Genomic DNA, 16,649 nt, shown 5'->3' with positions numbered 1-16,649 from the left:
GTCTGGGGAGGAGAGAGGGCACATGTGAATCTACAGCCCTACATGCCACAAAGATGCTTACTGACTATGTAACATTTTCCGTTCAATGGCATGTGTGGCTGTAGATACACATGCTCTGAACAGACTGCAAAGCAGTCCCTCCAATAAAAGCAGTGGCTAGCCTGTGGGAGTTGCAGTTGACTGGCAAAGTGTTCGTAGCACTGCTTAACCTACACTGGCTTGCTGGCAATCTAGTACATTCACGCAATGTTTTGTAAATGTATGTGAAGTAAACCATGTATCTGCATTACAGATGTCAGCTTTAGGTAGGTTTCCAAGGAAAGCCATAGTGGCTCCTTTTTCCTAGTAGAGTGCGCTCTAGGAGTGACAGGTAGTGTCTTTGCTTCAGCATACCAGTTTGTACACATTTTACTATCCATCTAGCTATGCTATTTTTGGATATTGGGTTGCATTTGTGAAGTAGTGAAAAAGCTACAAAGAGCCATTTAGTTTTTCTAAAGTCTTTAGTTCTGTCAAGCTAAAACATCAATGCACATTCAATATCTAAAAAGTGGAGGGCTCTTTCTGCAACCGAGCCAGGCTGCAGAAAGAAGATTGGTAGCTCAATAGACGGGTTAACATGGAATTGGGATACCACTTTAGGAAGTAACTTCGGGTTTGTGCAAAGGACCGCCATGTCTCTCTGAATTTGGAAGAAAGGTTCTTCCAAGGTTAGGGCCTGGAGCTCACTAGCGTGTCTGAGTGACGTGATAACGACTAGGAGCAGAACTTTCCAAGAAAGATACTAAAGAGGGCATAAATGAAGAAGGTCAAAAAGAGGGCCCATGAGCCTGGTAAGCACAATATTTAGGTTCCAGGATGGTTCAGGAGGCACTATGGGTGGAATAACCCTTTTAAGGACTTTCATGAAAGCTTTGATGACAGATCATGGAAGTATGTGGTCTGTTCTGTAAATATGCAGCTATAGCTGCAAGATGTAAGTGAATGGAAGCGTAAGCGGAATTTGCTTTTTGTGAGGGAGGGACCGAAGAGCACCCATGGCTTTTGCGGTGTCCGCATCCTTTTTTGGGTTCTTATGGGTGGCGTATACTTGAGGGCTGAAAAAGGTGCTCCTTGCTGAACAGCATATTAAGGACCATTTGCGGGACCTCTGGTTTGCACCCAGAGCATCGAAGGCACATGTACCTCCTCACTAACACTAGTGTTCATACCATGTGCAGCTGAGTCTGCAGCATCTAGGGCACGGCGGAAGGAGTTAGTTTTGATTGTTTGCCCCTCTGCAACAATCTGCTGGCCTCTTTTGCAGTGTTCATCATTATGGATGGTGACTGCCCAAGCTTCTACCTGCTAGTAGGATATACTATTCTCTGGTGGGGAGGATCATTTGGGGTACAAATCTGGATAAGTACTTAGCATGGGGTGACCTTTGGAGGTGAAGTGTTTAAAGCCTCTCGGAAGGACAGTTTCCTTTTCAACATAACAGCGTGGGGGGTGGTGGGGAAGCAATAATGCACCCTGTACCCTCCTGGACATGGAGGCGTAGCTGTCGAGCATCCATTGTCTCCAAAATAGGTTAGACAGGTGACAGCATAGCTAAAGACTGGCTGGAGTCTTTCTGCTCCTAAGGTGCAGACGCCCTTCTTTCCAGCACCAAAGGTTTTGATTAGCATCTGTCAGCACCGAAGCAGAGGTGGAAGCTGATCAGCTCAGAGCCGAAGAACTCTGTGCATACGTCCGGTTTGAGGTGGCTTGGTGAGGATCTGAAGGTAGATGCCGAAGTCTGTGTTACGGTCTTGGTTATCTTCGGAGCCTAGCCAGAGGGTGGAGCAGCCGAAGCACTTTTTCGGATCCATCCATGGCCTGGTGGCGGTCCGACAACCTCTGTAAGGGGCTTTTTAGCAGTTGTAGGGTGGGGAGGAGGGGCCATGATACTCAGAGGTTGCACTGAAGTAACCCCGTGACTTTCGATATCTGACTGATGTCAGAATCGAAGTTTTGAAAGAAGACACTCTTTCCGGGTGATCTGTGGTGTGCTCCTCCCCAAATGTCCAGACTGTCATCTGGACACTGTGCACCATTTCCAACTGACAAGCTCTTCAGTCCTGAAGGGTCTTTTTCGACCAAAAGGATTTGCATGCGTCGTAGGTAGCTTCCCAGTGATCGCGGAGAAGCACAAGTTACACACAAGATGTTGATCGATATGGGGGCAGTTTGAATGGCACAGAGGACACAAACAAAAAGGCGTCAGTTCCATCAGCTTAGCATATTCTTCGGTGCCAAAATGGGTAAGGTCATCCTGGAGGGCGCTCATTTGGTGCACAGGCCAAAAAGTGGAGATTAACGCGAGGATGGGAATACACTATTGAAGAAAAAAAAAAAGTAAGGAAAGATTTCAAACCGGAGCGAGTTGACAGACCGAGTAAAGACACGTCCAAACCCAATGGCAGAGAGAAAACAATCTAAGGAGTCAATGCCCATGCACAGTATCACCAAAAAGGAGTCATTCAATTCTGTGACACGAAAATGATTCTTCAAAGAAAAACTATTTGCAACACTCCAGACCAAACACTACATGGCAGACTTCTGCAGAGCATGTTTATCTACAGCCACACATACCATCAAATGTATGGTTACTAATATGGTATTGTTTCTATTTATGGTTGACAGGTATATTTGCCCCAGATTATATTCATAAAGTGAGTGGTCTGGATTTAATGGAATATATGCAAAGAATATTGACGCCACAGGTCAGCTTCAACCAGAGGGTTGGTGACTGTCCCTAGACTGACTTTTATCTATTTACAGACTGACTCAGTCCATTTACCCAGGGTAAACATCTACAGATCTATATGAACTTTGCTGCACCAACAACCTCCTCTTACAATGTTCCAAAGCAGGGACTGGTGGTCCAGGATAGGTTAAATCGAAATCTGCTATAAGCAGTCTTATGGCCCAGAGAGTTGACAAATTAGAGTAGACATGTTTATCTACTGCCCAAGTGGCCACTCTATCCCTGAGGTTAAATTAAAGATAAACAAGTTATCACAAAGATAATTGATTCATTGGAGATGCTCTTTTGGTATTCTTACTACAACCGTCTGCTTGTGCAGAAAAACAAGAGTTTCTAGTAGGTGCTCTCAGTTTGGCTAAGATACTCTTTGCATTAGCATTTTTAAAGCAACAGGATCATTCTAAACCAGTCCCCTAAAAGAGGAAGACGGCCTGCTTTTAGAACCACCAGGATCCCTCTCCTCCTGCCTCCTGCCCCCTCCTCCCGCCTCCACACCGATCTTTAGATGCCCATCACCATGTGCTGATTACAATTCTCACTGTTGGTGGATAAGAGGAGCAACTGTAACGATACTGAAAATATTTTTATGATTAAAATGTTCATAAAGAAATACTTTAAAAAACATTTTTTAAGCAAACATTTTAGCACAGCTTTTTCGAGATTTAACCCAGTCATCTGATGTAGCAGAGACTGAAAATCTTTGTTTTAAGCTTGCTTCCGCAGGTCACTCCAGACTCAAAAGCCCATGGCAGGATGTTGTAAGAACTACACAATGGAGACCAAGGCCCTTACTTTTCAATCAATGTCTTATATCTACTTTAAAACAATAAAATATGGATAATATTACATTTCTGATCCACTGGAAGAACTTGTGACATCTGCAATGAGCTTCACATGCCCTTTCCTAATGCTGAATTGGATTTCTTACAACTGGCCCCACGAATCACCTATCACTGCAGCAGCCAAAAAATACAACTTTGGTCTTTGTTGCCCCGAAAGAACAAGTATGTATTTTATTATTATTATTAATAATCATTTATACCCGTTTCAAAGCTAACTGCCGCCAGACTGTTTTCTAAGGCAAAAATATAGCCCTTCAGGATAACTACACCTTTTCTCACAATAAACTAATCAAAATGATGTTGCGTTTTAGAAAACAGATGCAACTCAAACTTTAAGTAAACACAGAAAGACTAAAAATAAGAAAGAAAAAAAACACGTTCATAGAGAAATGTTACCAATCGTAAACAATTAGTAGTACTCAACTGCTGTTTAAGCGTGACACTTAAGAACAAACAAGGTCTTGCTAGACAGCAACAACTACTCTTCCCATTCTCCTCACCTAAAAATGGTAACTTTTTGTATAGGGTAAGTGATGAAAGGTTGTGTGTATTGGAGTAATAGCAAAAACAAGGAAATTTAGGCCCAAAGTATAAGTTCTATAAGCATTACACTTCAGAGTGCTGTAACATGCAAACTCAGAGGGTCACAGTACAATAGAGTTAAGAGTCCAGCCGGATGTGTGGGGTGAAGTGTAAACCCAGCATTATTTAATGGCTCCCACAATGACCACTGGATTAGTTAAAAACAGGTCTGAACAGTTCTAATTCCAGGAATGTCCTGAACTGAAAGCAATTAGCTTCCATTTGGAGGCAGAGAGAGTAGTCACATTTCCACTACTGTATGACTGGAAATTAGGACTGTTCACTTGAGTTAAGAGTTCTGCTTTGAGATTTAAATATAAAAATAATAACACACCTTATTTAGCAGAATATTTTAACAGTGTTCAAGATTGCTACATAGGACTAGGTGGGTCATTCTCCATACTGGTCCACAGTGATGGAGAAATACAACGATGCATTAGCCAGGTAAACTATACAGGAGTTTAAAGGGTCATCAGTTAGAGAATGGCTTCAAATTCTGTGGTCAGTAGTAAAAGTATTAGAAAATGACTAAACATTAATAGCAGAATCAGCGGCTCAATCAATCAAAGGCATTTGTATAGCGCACTGCTCACCCGGAGGGTCTCAAGGCGCTGGGGGGGGGGGGGGGGGGGGGGGGGGAAACGCTACTGCTCGAACAGCCAGGTCTTGAGTTGCTTCCTGAAGGCGAGATGGTCTTGCGTTGTCCGGAGGTGGATGGGGAGGGAGTTCCATGTCTTGGCTGCCAGGTAGGAGAAGGATCTTCCTCCGGCGGTGGCTCTGCGGATGCGGGGGACGGTGGCGAGAGCGAGGCTGGCGGAGCGGAGCTGGCGGGTGGGCTTGTGGAAGGTCAGGCGGCTGTTGAGGAACTTGGGGCCCAGGTCGTGGAGGGCCTTGTGTGCGTGGGTGAGGAGTCGGAACGTGATTCTTTTGTTGACGGGGAGCCAGTGCAGGTCTCTCAGGTGTTCGGAGATGTGGCTGGGTCGGGGGATGTCCAGGATGAGTCGTGCTGAGGCGTTCTGGATCCGTTGGAGTTTCTTCTGGAGTTTGGCGGCGGTGCCGGCGTAGAGGGCGTTCCCGTAGTCCAGCCGACTGGTGACGAGGGCCTGGGTGACCGTCTTCCTGGTCTCGGTGGGGATCCACCGGAAGATCTTTCGAAGCATGCGCAGGGTGTTGAAGCATGAAGATGAGACGGTGTTGACTTGTCTGGTCATCGAGAGGGAGGAGTCCAGGATGAAGCCTAGGTTGCGAGCGTGGTCCGTTGGCTTGGGGGTGGCTCCCAGGGCGGGGGGCCACCAGGAGTCGTCCCAGGCGGATGGTGATGATCCCAGGATGAGGACCTCCGTCTTGTCTGAGTTCAGTTTCAGGCGGCTGTTCTTCATCCATTCGGCGACGTCTTTCATCCCTTCGTGTAGGCTGGCTCTGGCGGCGTCCGGGTCGCTGGTGAGGGAGAGGATCAGCTGGGTGTCGTCGGCGTAGGTGATGATCTTGAGGTTGTGTTGACGTGCGATGGTTGCGAGGGGGCTCATATAGACGTTGAAGAGGGTGGGGCTGAGCGATGACCCTTGTGGAACTCCGCAGATGACTTCGGTGGCCGCTGACCGGAACGGGGGGGAGGCGGACTCTCTGGGTTCTTCCGGAGAGGAATGAGGTGATCCACTCCAGGGCCTTCTCCTGGATGCCGGTGTTGTTCAGGCGCTGTACCAGGGTGCGGTGGCAGACAGTGTCAAACGCTGCGGAGAGGTCCAGGAGGATGAGGGCCGCAGTTTCCCCATTGTCCATTAGGGATCTGATGTCGTCTGTGGCTGCGATGAGGGCGGTCTCCGTGCTGTGGTTGGCTCGGAAGCCGGATTGCGAGTGGTCGAGGGATCCGTTGGTCTCGAGGAAGGCAGCTAGCTGTCTGTTGACGGTCTTCTCGATGACTTTGGCAGGAAACGGGAGGAGCGAGATGGGGCGGTAGTTCTTGAGGTCGGAGGGGTCTGCAGTTGGTTTCTTCAGCAGGGCACTGATCTCGGCGTGTTTCCAGCACTCCGGGAAGGTGGCGGTGTTGAAGGAGGAGTTGACGATGTCACGGAGATGGGGTGCGATGATGTGGTCGGCCGTGTTGAAGATGTGGTGTGGGCAGGGGTCCGTAGGGGATCCGGAGTGGATGGTGTTCATTGTGCGTGTTGTGTCTTCGGTGCTGACTGGGGTCCAGGTGCGGAGGGTGGCGGTGGGGGGGCATCGGTTCGGTGGTGGGGTTTGTGGTTGGAGGGCCGAAGCTGTTGTGAATGTTGGCGATCTTGTCGTGGAAGAAGGCTGCGAGGGAGTCGCAGAGGTCTTGCGAGGGAGTGATGTCATTGTTTCCGGCGTCAGGGTTGGAGAGCTCTTTGACGATGTTGAAGAGTTCCTTGCTGTTGTGGGTGTTGTTGTCCAGTCGTTCCTTGAAGGCTGTCTTCTTTGTGGCGCGGATCAGTTGGTGGTGTTTGCGGGTGGCGTGTTTGAGGGCCGTCATGTTGTCTGTGGTCTGGTTGGTGCGCCAGGTGTTCTCCAGGGAGCGGCAGTTCTTCTTGGAGGTGATGAGCTCGTCGGTGAACCAGGAGGCTTTCTTGCTGCTGCGTCTGCTGGGGGGGTTCTTCTTCAGTGGTGCGAGGGCGTCTGCGCAGTTGGTGATCCACTGTGTGAGGTTGTTGGCAGCTTCGTTGGGGTCCGTTGAGCTGGTGGGGGGGTTCTGGCTGAGGAAGGTGGTGAGCTGGTTGCCGGTGATCTTGTTCCAGCTCCTGCGGGGGGGGTTTGTTGAGGGTGGTGGTGGGTCGTCGTTTTACTGAAGCTGAAGTGGACGCAGCTGTGGTCAGTCCACTGGAGATTGGTGGAGTGGCTGAAGGTGACATATTTGCTGGATGAGAAGACTGGGTCAAGCGTGTGGCCGGCGTGGTGGGTAGGGGTGGTTACCAGTTGCTTGAGTCCGAGGTTGGCCAGGTTGTCCAGTAGAGCAGTGGTGTTGCGGTCCTTGTCGTCCTCCAGGTGGAAGTTGAGGTCCCCCAGGAGGATGTAGTCGGTGGAATTGATGGCGTGGGGGCTGACGAAGTCTGTGATGTCTTCGCTGAACTGTGTGCGTGGTCCCGGTGGTCTGTAGATGAGGGTGCCTCTGAGCGTGGTCTTGGGGTTGGTGTGTATCTGGAAGTGGAGGTGTTCGGCGGAGGTGAAGGTGTCATCGGAGTTGGTCGTGATGCGGATGGTGTTCTTGTGGATGATGGCGATGCCTCCTCCTGTCTGGTTGACGCGGTCCCTCCTGGTGATTTTGTAGCCTTCTGGGACGGCGATGGCGACGTCGGGTGCTGAGGAGGCGTTCATCCAGGTTTCCGTCAGGAAGGCGATGTCTGGTGCTGTCGAGTCGAGGAGGTTCCAGAGTTCGACGGCATGCCTGTGAACGGAGCGGGTGTTGAGCAGGATGCACATCAGGTGTTTGTTGCTGGGGCTCGGTTTAGTAGGTGCAGTGTTGGGTCGTAGGCTGGTGAAGCGGCAGGTCAGGCAGGTGAAGGGTCCGTGGGTGCGTCTCGGGGTGGCTCGGTAGCAGGCGGTGTTTCGGCCGGCGTTGAGTGCGTGGAGTGTTCTGGCATCGTAGCTGTGCAGGGTGTGCTGGCGAGGGCGAGGACCAGGGGGTCTGGCGCTGGGCGCGGTCCAGGCGCGGACGGGCGCAGACGGGCTTACCTTTGGCGCACCTTCGGCGCTCAGTCGGTGCTCCCGCTGCGCGCGTCCGCTGCGCGGTCGCTCTGGGGGCGTCATAAGTAAGGAGCCGGGAGGGAGGAGCAGCTGGGTGGCGGGAGCGGTCCGGCGAATGGAATCACAGGGGGGCGGGGCCGCAGGGAGGCAGCGGCGGGAAATCCCAGGAGCAGCGAGCGAAGGAATCTGCAGGCAGGAGGCGGCAAAGGCAGGCAGGAGCGGCAGCAGTGAGTGGGGCGACCAAGCCCTGTGGAGGGCAGCAGGCTCAGTTACTCTGAAAGTTCTGTTAAAGAGTATTCTCCAGTCACCACCTTGCAGCATACCTGGATAGACTTAGATATGAGTTCCTTAACGAACGAGAACTTGGATTTGACAAAAGCAGCACTGACCATTATAAACTTATGGACAGCTACCAAGTTGGATGGTACATACGACAATGAAGAAACGGTGATCATATCTTTTAATACTGAGGCAAACAGCTAAAGGTGTGGAGTTTTAAACATCTTAAAATCAGAGGCTCAAGATTCGTCATTCAAAGAAGTGACTTACCTATACATAGTTTGTGTCAAGAATAAGAGACGAGGATGAAAGTGCAGTGGTGGATAGGCAACATGAATGCTTGGTATGGGCAAGCCATTTTAGTTGCATCACCAGAGACAGTATTGTGTGCCAGTCACCAGATTTGGTGTTCACAGATGAAGCTGATTTTCATAGGCAAATGGCCAATTCTCATCTAGGTGGCAAGAGAAATGGTCGTCCTTACTCCTATTGTACAGAGTTTCATACACAATTCTGTCCCATAAAGACTTTTTCAAAGACCAAGTCTTACTCTTGAATTCTGCTGAAAATAAACAACACTTTCAACAGTCCATTAGACAGTAGACTCAAAGTTAAATCCCTTGTAAGAGCTAGCTAAGAATTGTTGTCACTTTGGTCATTCTCACAAATTTCAACTCGGGTAGAGTTATCTGCCAGGTTTTCATAAAGTAGCAGAACTGAATTCAAGGTTTTGGGAGATGACTTGGTTGTGTATAAGAGGCTGACATGTTCGATCTTGGCCAGCTAGTACAATAAAAGGCTGTAGAAGCCATGGCTTGTTGGTGTATGACCAAAATGTAAATACCAGTATCCTATAAAAAGACAACTCAAAATGCTTACTTTGTTAAGGTTTACCACCAGCTGATCAATTCTCAGGGTCACACATTGGAACCCAAGTCTATAGAGAAACATCAGCACGGCAATCAGCCATCCGCTAAGTTAACTCCTACAAATTGTTCTTTGTCGGACGTGTGGGAGGATTGTGCTCCTTAAAAATGCCTCTAAAAGCACTTTCAGCAGAAAAAGCAATGCTTCTGTGTCTTATACCAGTTTGGTGCATCCAACACCAGAGCTCTAAACGTTTCAGAAAGAAATTTAAGTCATCAGATTCGGTTTTTTCCCCAAACTTTATACGTAACAGTTCTGCATCACATGGCTCAGTTATCTGACCAGGTCTCTTCAGCTAATGCTGTGCAGAGGTTCAGATCTTCAGTAATACATATGCTGCTTCTTTGAAGAATCTATTTTTGAATCTCTTGTGTTTGCTTGATGGGTGATGGAACAGGTGGGCATAGCTAATTTCATTTAGGAAAACATTTGCCCCTTTTTAGACCGGCATCGGTATGAAGGAAGTTCTTAGGTCTGCATTTTGAGTGTTTAAATATTTGCCCCCCCCCCTGAGATGCGTATGCTAGCAATGGCCGAAATGATGATCCTTCCCCATCTGGTATCATACCAGCACATTTGGGCAATGTGCCGTAATGATACTCAGATTTTTTTTAAAGAACTGACCAAAGGCTAAAGGATCCGATATGGGGAGATGCAGGAACAGGGTGGCATGGTTTACATTGTAGCTGCTGGTTTCAGAGAGGAGTTTGGCGGGTATCAACTGGTAAAATGATTAAATCGTAGCACACATTCAGTGAGTGACTATGCAGGCAAGTAATCCCCAGCTCGAAGAGATTAAGTCTAAGGGAGGTTTTGTAAATGGGGGGGGAAAAAAAGTATTGTCCGAGGTGTTTAATCCAACAGCCAGAATACATAAACACTAGATTATAAGAAACTAATAGGTATTGTAGGAAAAGATGCCCAACCTGAACACCAAGGAGACAAATGCACCTGAGCTCCTGTGGAAACACCCTCATTTAAGTAGGACAGGCTCTCCTTCTAGACAATCTATTGGTTACCAAGCTCCTTATACCTGAAGAACTGAGAAAGTACAGATTACCATGAGTCATTATTACAACACACAAATTCTACTTGAAGTGTGGAGGATATGGAACCCACCCCTCATAAAAATCGTAAACAGATGGCCAACTCATGATGGGACCAGGAGGACTATTGTAGTACTGTTTTGTATCCTACCTCTACAGTCAATGACATAGCATCTTTCCCACAAACCTTTTTATTTAGGAGCTAAGAGTTTTCACTCAGAGAGGGGCCCCAAATACTTGAATATACTTCAAAGATCTCACAGAATGTTTGATTTAAATAAATTTAATTTGAAATACTCCATGTTTGAACCCCAGGGACTATAAGGGATATTGTTTTTACTGAATTCTGTCAGCTTTTGCTCCAAGAAGGAAGTTCTGTTTCAGCCAACAAAGGACTGAATTTTACAGAGCTCAAACTATCATTCGCTTCTAATGCTCACAGATTCATAGAAGTGATTTTTTTTTATAGCTTGCTATTACTAAGAGTAGACAAAGAACAAAGCAAAATACTTGCCTCGCTGGCCATAGTAAAATCATAACTATCCGTTGCATTTTTTCGGAATATATAAAGTATGACATATGTTAACAGAAACAATGGGAAAAGTAGAATAGACAGAAGAACAGCAAATGTCAATCAATTGATGGGTCTGGCCACTATTCAATTATGTGTAAACGCCACAGCAGCAAAGCAAATGACTTACTAATGAAAAGAATATTCACACCTGCGAGGTTGAGGGGGGGGGGGGGGGGGAAGGGAGAGAAGAAAAGAAAAAAAAAAAAAAAAAAAAAAAAAAAAAAACACGCAAACAAACAATAATCACCTTCACACTCTTCTTGGAATACTTGTCCAATGCAGCACCTTGGGATTTGAAGATTTTCACATTTGCTTTCAGCAAATCTTTCCTCTCCATGCCCTCTCGTCTTGGCATAGAGCCAACGAGGACTGCAACATCAAGATCTTTAAAAGCCACCTCCTCTTTGTCAGTTGCAATGACCGCTAGAAAAAAACAGAAAATTATTTAAATGTCACGTAATGCATTTCCGACTATCCCCGCCACCAAACAAAGATTAGAGCAGTGGGGCTTTGAATGTTAATGCGCCTTAAATATACTTGGTTTCATAACAGGGACAGAAACCTGACCCCCTCGGTGGCATAGATGTACTATGTCTGGGCACCCAAACCTGCAGACCGAGTGATACTTGCGAGAGTGGTGCCACTTGGCATCTCCTAGAGCGTTGGTATGCATGGAGCAGAGGTCCCTAGAGACGGGTGGGAATGCAGAGTCAACTTCACATCCTCACCAGCCATTAGCCTGCAGCGCTCGCAATCTCCCTGCTCTGGGTCAGAAGGCATTCAAGAAGGGAAGAGGAAGGGTCAGGGTTACTTAGGAACCAGAGAAAGATCAAATCACCTAAAATGGAAAGAAGGACCTGCTCCTGGGTGTTAAGAAGAACAGTGCAAAGAAGTGCAAAATATACACAAAAAGGTAGACACCAATTTGGAAAGCCTGGCCGCAACCAATGAGGGACTGTCGGACAAAACTACAGTGCAACTAGGACACAACTTACAAGTAGCGACTAGCAATAAACAACGTCAAAAATGTATAAAGAAAAAGAGCGTCACTTTGTAACAGTTGGTTTCACAAAGGCTATTTCGCAAGTACACATCACTATCAGGCAAAAGATAATTGTGTAGAGGAAGCACAACTCCAGGACCACTGGGAAAGCACACTTAGTGGGGTCAAGGAAGAAGCCAAAACACCAGTTTTAATGCTTTCCTGCGCCTTGAAAGGCTGTAAAGAGCAACTCAATACTTAGTAGCTGTATTCTAGATCAAAAACAGAGGCCAGTTCCCAAGAACAACATTAATTTCCCCTAAAATGCCATTCTGCTCAGTGGCTTTACTGTTTCGTGAATATAATCTGGCATCTGCCCCAATGGCCAAAGGTTCATGTTTCCTTTCTAGTTAAATGGAAGCCTACAAGCTGGAGGAGCTACAGCTTGTCATTGAGAAACTCATCTGTATGGTCATAAGTGGCAGCAACCAACTGTTGACCAACAAACCAAAATGTTATGTTACTACCTGAAAATACAAAACCACAGCACCCTTTACTTCAGATTCACTCCTTAAAAAACGAACTCCCGAATCCGGAAGTACCTTGAACTATTAAGAGTGTCTCTTCTAAACCTTCTCATATCTTTTTCATACACATGGCAAGGTACACTTTCGTTGGTGCTAAAAGCTCATATCTACATGGTGTGCAAAGATACAAGCGGCCGTTAGTAGCCAAACTTGCCCTAGTCAGTGCTAAATTCCTAAAATACGTTGGCAAAGCCCTCTCCCAAAAAAGTGAGAGCAAGAGGTTCAACAAATGGCAGGTGCAGGCAGGTCAATTTCAAATCGCCAGGACAACATTTGCATACAGGAAAGAGGATCATCCCAGCTGCAACATATAGCCCCTGGGAAAGATCAGAGAATGGTCTAGAACAGTGGTTCCCAACCTGTGGTCCGGGTACCCCTGGGGGTCCGTGAAGCCTTCTCAAGGGTTCCGCGAGAGCCTAGAAAATTCAAAAATATGAACAAATATTGACAAATTAGGTCCCCAGCTTCCAGTAATGATTCAGGCGGGGGTCCCCGGATTCCCATGATGATTCAGTGGGGGTCCCTGGGTTCCATTAATGTTAAAGTGGGGGTCCACAGAAATCAAAAGGTTGGGAACCACTGGTCTAGAAGCATTATAAAGTATCCAGCTGCAGAGAAACAAGTTACCCGCTTCATTACACCTAGTCAAACATACCGCAATGAAATGGGGAAATTAACTAGAACTCAACCCACTAGGCAACACCTGTTACTATTTGGCAACATGCCCTGTGAAATGTTCCAAATATACTCAAGGAATACAGATGTTTGTGCATCCCTATACCATTACCTTGCTCAGACAAAGGAAAAATTGGATTTCAGAATAAAGACAACTGCATTTCATGGTCTATTGTGGTCCAAGCAACAAATAAATAAAACCCTTAGATAATGCAAATGTTACTCAATGATGACATTGCATTTTAACCAGAATGCACTCTGAATACATACCATCAATGTTTGACTGTAATATGCATAGACAAAGGTGTGAAACTTAATACATTATCTACGTGTCCATGGAACACCTTGTGTATATATTTACTTGTCCTGTTAAAAAAAAAATATCTGAGTCCCTTTGTTGCCACAGTGTGGCGATAAATTAAGGCAGCAATCTCAATATGTAAGAGCTTTGATAATAGCCTCTCTAATTATGCCAGAATTCTGATTATGTTAGGATTTAAACACTACTATAGCAGGGTTTGAATTCTAGCAATTCCCACATTTTGCCACCTTTCCACAGATCTACATACTGGGGCTGGAGGTAGCGTTGATCAATAGCTGCAGGGTTGGAATGCGCTTTAGAGTATGTGCAAACCTACTAACTTTTAGGGGTTTTCACCAACTCTTTTCCTACCTTCTCTCATTCTGCGAACGGTTGGAAATTTACTCCTGAGAAGGGCAGAAATAAACCTTCCACAGTTGGGGAAAAAAAAAAAGTGGTTGATGTAAAAGTTAACTTGTAAACACTGAACAGATTTTTGCATGAACAAATCTAGGACTACATGTTTGCTCGGGATAAAATGTAGTTTACTAAGAATACGATTTCCTGGCCTACTTCTGTAAATTGTTGTAAATTAATGAAAACTGTAAACCTGCAAATATGCAAGGGCATAGTGTCATGGGTGCACTTGTGACTTTGAGATGGGGCTCCAATTAGGTCTTGAGTTAACAAAGACCTTTTGTTTTTATTACAATTCTGTCTGTCTCTCTCTCCATCTATAGACTGGCTTCACTGTGAGTGACAGCATTCTGCTCTTTCACAAGGAGCATATTGGCACAAAGTAATTTTGTTCAGTGCTAGAGACTACTGTGGCAATGTGAGCTTTGAGACCAAAACATTTTATTGCTTTTTGCTGATGTTTGTTTTAAGGGCCAGGGCCGGTCAGCTCCAGCAACAAAGTTTTACAAAAACATGTCAAAACTAGACCCACTGACAAAACCAAAAGGCTGGCCACCAAAGCCAGATCTATTGGTTATGCCAATGATTGTTTAGTTTCATGTTCCCATAATATTGTTGAAACTGGTTGCACTGATTTTCCATTATGAATATTTGTGGAGATACTAGCATGAATCAACACATTTTAGTGGCTGATGCTTCAAAGAAATGGTACCTTTAATTTCACAATAGTTTAGCAAAACGTTTTTCCCTAGTTGCATTTTTTGTGAGTATTTAATTTGAAAGCAAAGACTCAATCTTACTTCCAAGCGTCTGCAAATATTTGCATCTAATCAGAGCACTCTGGGAGCATTATATGTAGCCTTATATTGTTATACTTTGCAAATTCATGTACATATTTTAATACTGGGACCACTGTCAGCAATGCAGTCAGAGTTTAAATCACGGCGACTACGACGCTAAAGGAGTTGACAGACGCCACATACTGACGCGCAAGGGTATTGCTCGAAGAAAAATCTCCTGATCCAGTCTGACGCCTGGGGGAAATTTGAAGGTAAGGAATCTGCAACTAGAAGTCTATCAGATAATAAAGGCTTCAGATTAATAAAACATAAAACCAGGGGCGACATATGGACACATTACCTGAACTGCAGACAATGCCCTTCTGTGAACCATAATTCGGAACTGGGAGTCGGGCTAAGTAAATTCCACACCCCGATAAATTAAAGAATATTCAAACTAATATTGCTGTGTACGGTTTGTACACTGGAATGTAAAAGGTTGCTGGTGGTATACTACCGGCCTACACCAGGTCTACAATCACAAACTCTTAACGTTAGTTCCATTAACACAGATTTACTGTTTGCCTCTAGTTTCGACAATAGTCTAACTTGTCTCCTACCACTGTAACGAGCTCCCTAGTGTTTGTCGCATTGGTCTTCAACTGCGGGCACTACACTTTTGCAGTTTAACCAAATCCAGCAGATGTTATACAAGATTATGCATTATACAGTTCAGGTTTGCTTTCCATAACTTATTGGAAAAGTAATTTTATGGGCCCAATATAACGATGTGATGTAACTGTTACCAAGCTATGGTTTAGTTATGCAAACTAGACTTTCAGTGATAAGACTCCATGGTGTGAAACAAGACCTATCTACAATCAGCACAGTTTTGCAATCAAATAGCACTGATAACTTTCGGTGTGAAACCATATTTACGTTGAATGATGAGGTTTTAATGTCAGAATCCAATATCAAAGTCCTCAATGAGTCTGCAAATTGGACCTTGTTCGCGTCATCAGCAGAAACCAGTGTTGGTGGCAGAGGAAATTGAAATATAAAGTTTGTGCCACCTTCATCCTCACCCAATAAATAGAATTAAAAGCCGAAACGGGTATCTTCATCTTGGCGGGCCATCTGCCTATCAGATGTTACTAAGAAACCAAACACGATGTCGCAACACTTTTTACACTCCTAGCATTTGGGTTACACAATGCGACGTCTTATATTGTAGTGTTATGATGGAGGGAAGAAGCGAACTTGGCAAGGAATGGGAGGAAAGGAGCTAGATGGAGCAAAACTGCTCACGTGAGATCAACATTATTCAGGCCAAGTACCATCATAAGTACAGTATCTTATCTTTTGGAAACATTAGCCAATAGTGGGCTCCTGTGCAAGAATGATCTGGTTTTGCGTATATATCCTTAAGAAACTAGGGAAGGAAGACTAGGTGCAATCTCTGCACCTCTAGATGTAACAAATGGCTAAATCCGATGTACAATTCAACGGCTAATCAATAGCAGGTAGGCCAGGACCAACTCGAGATTGGTTGGCGTTTTTGTTCTATTGAAAAGGACACAATTTTGATTGGCCAGCAGGATGTGATGCTGCTTTCTGGGGCACATTGCATAAGTGCTTCCAACCAATACTGCCCTCGGTGATCAAGAGAACACTTGGAGAAATTCTCCATAACGGCATTCCCGGAGAGTACCTTGGAAAACACAAAGGCATGTACCACTGTCAGACAGAGAAAATAAGCAATTTTATTCACTTTTGAAAATTAAGCAGGCAACTTGCAGACTATAAAAATGACATTTAAGTATACAGTCATACAAATGTTCACAGGGTAAAAGCCAGTAATATATCAGAGGTTGACAATTAAGCCTTGACTCCTAAACAAAGATCCACTGTATAATTTATTTACGTAATGGTCTTAGTATGAAAGAATGACTGATGAGATTACCGGTTTACAGAGAGCTCATAACACTGCACTGCTGCTACTACCTGGACAGAAGATATCAAGGAACAGACAAAAGGAGACCTAGCCACCTGCTCTCTATTAAAGATAACATCCTCTTTACATCAGAAGGCTGGATGTGCAAGTGTACTTGCAACATGGCCGCCCAACAATTGGCTGATTGGGCTTACCTTACAAACTGACAAGAAAC

General features: G+C 45.5%; 1 protein-coding gene across 1 annotated transcript in view; it reads right to left on the bottom strand.

Annotated features, from left to right (window-relative positions):
• MDH1 (malate dehydrogenase 1) overlaps positions 1-16,649 on the bottom strand; it is a 54,737-nt gene that overhangs the window by 24,269 nt on the left and 13,819 nt on the right. Inside the window, exon 4 of the mRNA XM_069234225.1 lies at positions 10,988-11,163. Within this exon, the coding sequence (XP_069090326.1) occupies positions 10,988-11,163 (176 nt within the window). The remainder of the gene's footprint in view (positions 1-10,987; positions 11,164-16,649) is intronic.

The sequence above is a fragment of the Pleurodeles waltl genome, chromosome 5 (genome assembly GCF_031143425.1).
Source record: "Pleurodeles waltl isolate 20211129_DDA chromosome 5, aPleWal1.hap1.20221129, whole genome shotgun sequence".
Lineage (NCBI taxonomy): Eukaryota > Metazoa > Chordata > Amphibia > Caudata > Salamandridae > Pleurodeles > Pleurodeles waltl.
The sequence above is the reverse complement of the archived record's forward strand: the minus strand, read 5'-3'. Positions and strand labels throughout refer to the sequence as shown.